The 7396-nt window shown below is 47.0% G+C and overlaps 1 protein-coding gene across 1 annotated transcript; it reads left to right on the top strand.

Annotated features, from left to right (window-relative positions):
* Positions 1 to 4281: 4281 nt before the first annotated feature.
* LOC137366184 (probable G-protein coupled receptor 139) lies at positions 4282 to 5169 on the top strand (the record flags this gene model as incomplete). Its single annotated transcript, XM_068028173.1, has 1 exon — positions 4282 to 5169. A coding segment is annotated over one exon (888 nt), but the record flags the coding sequence as incomplete, so codon positions are not given.
* Between the last annotated feature and the right edge of the window lie 2227 nt (positions 5170 to 7396).

Here is a 7396-nt window from a genome sequence, read left to right as displayed (position 1 = left end):
TCACACCAGGGTCCACCAGCTTCCACATGCCACAGCTGAAACACATCGTCTGCCCAGACATCTCTATGCTATTTAATTAAATAATTTGGATCACAGTATTTAAGAAAAATAAACTATTTAAGTGTACTCTTAACCTGTAATGACATCGCCTGATTTAAATCACTTGGCCAAAACCAAAATAAAAAAACAAGAACTAAACAACACAAGGCACGGAAGAAATACCCATCAATCACTTACCAGCCCTCCTCTGACGTCACACTTCAATTTTATTTTTTCTGGTCAAGCAGTTGCACTGAACAGAACAAAGCGCTCTCACCGCCGCCGCTGCTTCTGGTGTCGAGCCTCGCTCTCTGCTCCTTTTATACCTCGGCTCATCTCACCACCGCCGCTGCTGCTTCTGGTGAGAGGACAGCCAGGGCAGGGGGAAAGGATAGTTCATGTGTAAGCTCACTGGAGGGCAAGGTCACACACGATTTATAATACACAGGACTCAGATGAGAACATTACTGGAACAGCAGACAGGTAAATGCTGATGAACATGCACACGAAGATACTTTATCCATTGACAGGCCTGTCAGACAGTCTGTTGTCACTGTCCAGGAACATGGAGGGCTCCGACTCCAATGTAGCACAGGACACTTCACAGAGCTTGATGCCCAATCTTTCACTTCTGGAGGTGGTGACTAACTCCATGAAAGCACTCGTGGACCCAGTCGTGAGAAAGCGTCTGGTGACCATTGTTTCTGCAGCACAGGTGGCCAACATCCAAAGTCTCAGTGCAGCAGTGAAATCTCAGATTGAGTTAATCAGATCCATGCTTGGTGCCTTGCAGGATCAGACTGCTGCCACCATGGCTGTGGATCTTAGTGTTTAAAGGGCTTTGCAGGCTCTCACAGCAGTATCGCATTCTGTGATCCAGTAGATGACTAGGATTGCTGAGGTGTCGCCCCGTGGGAGTGACAGTGTCTCCGTGGAGCCTGGTCCTGCTCTCCTCTCTCAGGATGACAGTATTTGTTCACCCTTCACTGTCACTCCACCAGTATCCTTGCTGTTACCCATCAGCCAACCCAGGCTGCTGCTGCCTATGTGGAGGTGGTGCTGTTCGAATCCGATCCCTGTACGCCTAGAACTGCTCGAGGCTTCCTTCAAGGCCATCTTCATTCTCCCCCAGTGAAAGTCAGCAGCCTTCCATGCAGCAGTAACTGGGGAAACACTGTGTAGGAGCACTGGGCAGGTCGAGGGAAACCGCAAGACATGCACTCAGGGAATACACAAGGGTTAAAAGTTTGTATAATTTGATGTGTTGTTGGATAAAGATGCTAATGAAATGGTTTTTATTGGTGCTCTTTATTGCATGATGGTGACCAAGGGGAACTGTGATTGGGCGTCTCAGATGGGTGTAATGGTAGAGAATGGGGGATCCATGGTGGGAAAGGGAAGTTGTCCTATGGGCACTGGAATCTTAGCAGGGACTGTCTGACAGCCTCTCCAGGTTTAAATGATCCAGGAAATATCCTCCCTGCCTCCTCCCTCTCCTGAGGTGGCCTCCGGATTCCTGGTGCCAATGCCTGTGTCCTCATCATGGTGATGATATGAAGGGTGTAGCAGAACACCATGAACTTGGACACCTGCTCTATTGTGTACTGGAGGGCTCTGTTCGAGTGGTTCAGGCATTGGAAGCATTGCTTCATCACACCGATGGTCTGTTCCACCATGTTCCTGGTGACGCCATTACTCACGTCATACACATGCTAATTGTGTGATGTTGGTTGGCAGTGCGAGGTTGTTTGAGGGTGTAGAAACATTAGCTGTGTCTAGCGGTGACTTCCCTTTGTCTCCGAACCGCCACATTCTGGTTCTCCATGGAGGCCAAAACTTTGGGAACGGCTGGCTGTTTCTGAATGAAGGTCTCATTCACCAACATGTTGTACTGGGCATGCTCACCTCCCAACTGTAGGGCTGAGAGTTCTTTCATTTCCTGTACCTCTCCCCATTGACATGGTGGCCTGGCAGAGCCAGCTACACTATAGGGAAGCCGGCTTTCCTGAAAAAGCCATGAGGCCTCTCAACCTGCTTCTCTTGGTCCTCAACCCTCATCACGCTTACCATGCGCATTTGGCTCCAGCAATGCATGTGGCTCCAGGCCTGTTATAGTACTGGCAGTGGGTCACACGCTTTGAATGGCCCACGTGAATCTCCTACACTTATCTGGAGTCTGGGACTCCAGCAATGGTCCAGGGCCCATGATTGTAATGGTACCCGCTCCCTGAACAATCCCAGTGACGCCAAACCACTTATCTGATGTACAGACTCTCCAGCAGTGGGCGTGTATCCAGACCTGGTGCAGAGACAGCAATGCATCCGCTACCTACCTGGCCCTGGCTGTTCTGCCACACTTATCTGAGGTCCAGGGCACCTGCGTTGAGCCTGGTCCCAGATCTGGTGTAGTACCAGCAGTGTCGCACACTCCCTGACTGGTCCCCATACAGCCCCACACTTATTTGGTGTCCAGGACTCCAGCGATTTTCCAGGTCCCAGAACTGCAGTCGATCCAGCAGTGGTATCCACTCCCTGAGTGGATCTCGATACCTCAAAACAATCACCTGGAGATTGGGACTCCAGCAATTGCCCTGGACACAGCGCTGTGTATCACTGGCATAGGCCCCGACGCTGTTCAACTGGTCCAGGAGTTCTCACCGCACTTACTGGGGCCCAGTGCTCGAGTGATGATCCCTGTCTCCGGCTTCGTGTAGGACTGCCACTGCCGCCCATTCTCTAACTTTACACGGCAACAACGCCACGCTTAATCCGTGTTGGGGACTTCAGCGATGGTCCAGATCCCAGGCCTGATGTATTACTGGCGGTGAACACCACTAGCTGACTGGCACAGTGTCTTCGATACAGTTAACTAGTGTCCTGGGCTCCAGCGATGAACTTCCTTGCAGGATTGGCATGTTAGGTGCAGAGACCCGCACTGGCGTATTGGCCCCAGCAATAACACCTATCTGAGATCCTGGGTCTCCAGTAATGGTCCTGGTGCAATAATGGCAATGTGCCCACTCTCCGACTGGCCCCAGCAGCCCCGTACACACACCTGAGGTCTAGGCTTTCCAGGAAGTTTCCTAGCACCAGGTCTGGTATAGTACTGACAGTGGCCCGACTCCCCAGCTGCCTCAGTCTCCGCGGTACACTTACCAGGGTTCCAGGTCTCTTGTCATGGTCCTGGCCCCAAGCCTGTTGTATTAACGGTAGTTGCCCCTACTAGCTGACTGGCCCTGGGTGTCCTTGCCAAACTCACATTGGTTTTAGAGCTCCAGCGATGGTGCTGCACCCAGGCCTGACGTAGTATTGCTAGTTCCATTACTCCCGGTGGCTTTGCCAATGCTACTGAGCTGCTGGCCATCTGATTTTTCAGCAGGGATGTGAACGATGGCCCAGGCAGTTAACTGTCCCAACGCCACTGAAATGCGCTGTTTCTTGGTTCTGAATTGCCAAGACATGGTTCCCCTCATATTTTCGGCCCGCCGTCAGGAACCCCACTGGCTGTATTAAATTAAGCTACCTATCCCCAGCTGAAATCCGTGTCACTCGCCAATAATTAGATACACACCGAATATGGTGACACATGTATAAATGTCAATCCAAACTCCTTCAACCTGTTGTATTTTACTTCCAACATGATCTATCATTTTCTGTTAATTTCCCTTATTCATAGTTAATTTAGTGACGATTGAGATTATTTGTTTCATTGATTTTTTTTGTGGCCTCATTCCCTATCTTTGTTTTAAAATAATTGAATTGAATTCTGTGCTGCTTGTCAGAGGTGAGGGAATCTCTCAGTCTGTTCAACATTTAACTTTCAATACAGGAGCAAAGTGCTGCAGATGCTGAAAATTTGAATTAAAAACAGAAAATGTCGGACATATTCAGCAGGTCAGGCAGCATCTGAGGAGAGAAAAACAGAGTTAATGTTTCAGATCAGACCTGGGAGAGATTAGAGGCGGAACAGTTCTTAAACCATAAAAGGAAATGAGGGAGGGGAGGATTATGATTAACATTGAGTTTAATAATTTTAATATCTCCCTTTAGTTATTTCATCTCCCCTGTCTTCCATCGTATTGCAGACCTTCATGTTTGTAATTTCAGGTCCAATCATTTCAGCATAACATTGGATGCAGTGACATATTTGTAAATCTCAATAAGTCCTCACTCAAACTGGTAACTTTGCTCCAGTCTGATGTATAATTTCTCTCTTTATTTACCTTCCTCACAGTTAACTTGCTGACGATTGGGATCCTGACTCAGAGGAAGTGCGGTCTCTCCAAATCTGTCACTCGCTACCTGGTGGCCATGTCAGCGGCGGATCTGCTGGTCATTATCCTGGACCTGATATTGAGACACATTCCCATTGTTTATTGGGAACAGTTTCAGTTCCTGTGGTCCATCCCCGTGTGTAATATCCACGCCGTCCTGCTTTACACAGCCACAGACTGTTCTGTCTGGTTCACTGTCACTTTCACCTTTGATCGATTTGTTGCTATTTGTTGCCAGAAGCTGAAATGTAAATATTGCAGTGAGAAAACGGCTGCTGTGGCTCTGGGAACAGTGACTGTGCTGAGCTGTTTAAAGAACACCTTCTGGTATTTTATGTTATCAGATTGGTATTGGCTGGGGAACCTCCCCTGGTTTTGTTCTGTAACAGGGGATGTTCAGATGTCTCGTGTCTGGGTATCAATCGAATTCCTCCATCACATTCTAACCCCGGGGCTCCCATTTGTGGTGATTCTGCTGCTCAATGCTCTCACCGTCAGACACATCTTTGTGAGCAGCAGAGCACGCAGGAGACTCCGGGCTCACAGCACTGGGGAGATTCGCCGAGACGCACAGATGGAGAGCCGAAGGAAATCCATCATTTTACTGCTAGTTATCTCGGCCAATTTCATTCTGTTGTGGACAGCATTAATGGTGCTTTCCATATGGACACGGATGTGGAATTTGACTTCGGTGTCTGTGTCTGCACGTCCACCTCATATTCTGCAGGAATTTGGCTTGATGCTGCAGCTCCTGAGTTGCTGCACAAACACTGCGATTTATGCCGTGACCCAGACTCAGTTCAGAGAGCAGTTGAAGAATGTGCTGAAATATCCCTTTACCCAGTTGTTGAACTAATTCATTGATGAGAGAAACTAAATCACTAAATAACTATTTCCAGCAGCCAGGAGAGGTGTCTTGTCGTTATGTTGACAGTACAGTGAGCAGGGCCTGTCACTGTTCTGACAGTACGATGGGGCGGCCTGTTGCTATGGTGGAAGACAACGGGCGAGGCCTGTCGCTTTGGTGACAGAGCAGGGCGTATTTATTGCCCATCCCTAATTGCCCTTGACAAGGTGGTGGTGAGCTTTCAACGTGACGGCTGCAGTCCCTTTGGTGCAGCTAATATAACAGTGCTGTTAGAAGCTGCATTCCATGTGGGGCAGGTCCAGACACAGTATTCTTTTGAATGGCGTTCCAGGGTTTTGACGCAACGACAGTGAAGGAACGGCGATATGGTTCCAAGTCAGGATGCTTAGTGGCTTCGAGGGGAACTTGCTGGTTGTGGTGTGTCCTTGCATCTTGTGGTCTTGTCTTTCCAGATGGTTGTGCTTGCGGGTTGGAAGGTGCTGTCTAAGGAGCCATGGTGAATTACTGCAGTGCATCTTGTAGATGGTACACACTACTGCCAATGTGCGCCGGTGGTGGAGGAAGTGAATGTTTGTAGATGGGGTGCCAATCAAGCGTGCTGCTTTGCACAGGATGGTGTCGAGCTTCTTGAGTGTTGTTGGAGATGCACCCATCCAGGCAAGTGGAGAGTATTCCATCACACTCCTGACTTGTGCCTTGTCGATGGTGGACAGACATTGGGGTGACAGGAGGTGAGTGACTCGCCACAGAATTATCAGCCTCTGACCTGTGTTATAATAAAGGCGGGAGGACTGAACAGTTTACTCGAGTCCCACTTCTCCACAGGTCACAGCATATATTTTAAATGTTCCCACTTTGTCAATCTTATACTCTATTTTCCTCAGAATAGAACACTCTGGTCAGTTGTCTTTAACTTTCAACAAAATTATCTGTTTATTAAAAATATGTCTCAACCAGTAATGAAGTAAAACATAATCACACAAATTGAAATTTGAAAGCCACTTTTTAACCTTAGCCCCTCACACTCATACAGGCACACACATCCATAAACTGGTTAACCCCAAAAATAAAAAGGCATTTTTTTTTGTGATTCATATCTCTGTTACAGACAAAAACATTTGGATTGAATATTTGCTCATTGCTTATGAAAACAGTAGATGAGATAACTGTATTGTGTTCCAATACTGACATACAGACTAACTTCTGAGTAAACATGGATGAGTCACTGGGATCGTTCAGAACAGTTCTTCTCAGGTGGCATTGAGATGTAGGTCGGCAGGCTTTTTTCAAAGATCGGAGACGACATGAATTGCCGCAGTGGACTTCTCCGTGTCTTTTAGAGAGTTGCTAGAAAACAAGCAGGGTTGTCATCTTCTCCCCTTAATTGACACATCTTCAGCGACAGGCTAACTTTTTCTCATTCCAGAAAGTAAACCGCAGTGACTCTACAACGAAAAGTTGTGAGTTTTGCTGTCCTTTCAGGCGCCCGCTGCTGCTCCAGGCGTGTCCTATCAAGAGACACCTGTCGCTTATCTGCCCACAACATCCCGTGTTGCAAGGGCTTCTGCTCCATTTTTAAACAATTTGGGAGTCATGTAACAACCAGTAAACATTGCTGCCATACCAATTATTTCAGTTCTCCTTTGAATAGAAAAAACTGGTCCAACGTTTCTTCAGTTTGACGATGAAGCCTTCAAAGATAAACCACTTATATAACACTTGAAAGATCACTCAAAATTGTCTCAATGCATATCGCTTAAAATGGCCTCAGTACATATCACTCACAAGGATTGCACTCCATATCGTTTAAGATTGTCCACACAGAAAATCGCATAACATATTTGTGCAGCATATCACTATAAATGATCACAGTACTTATTACTTAAAATGGTCGCATTGCATGTTAATTAACATGGTCACACTGCATATTGCTTAATATTGTCGCACTGCACATCACATAAAATGGACACAGTGCGTTTCACTTAAAGTGGCCGCGCAGTATATCACTTAAATGGTCACACTGCATATCATTTAAAATGGCTGCACAGCATATCACCTAAAATGGTCACACTGCAAATCACTTTAAATGGACGCAATGCATATCACTTAAAATGTTTGACATATATATCACTTAAAATGTCCGCAGTGAATATCACTAAAAATGGTCGCAGTGTACAATTACTTAAAATGGTCGCACTCCATGCATATCACTTAA

This window comes from Heterodontus francisci, unplaced genomic scaffold, assembly GCF_036365525.1.
Source record: "Heterodontus francisci isolate sHetFra1 unplaced genomic scaffold, sHetFra1.hap1 HAP1_SCAFFOLD_319, whole genome shotgun sequence".
NCBI classification, from domain to species: Eukaryota; Metazoa; Chordata; class Chondrichthyes; order Heterodontiformes; family Heterodontidae; genus Heterodontus; species Heterodontus francisci.
This window is presented reverse-complemented; position numbering and strand designations above follow the sequence as displayed.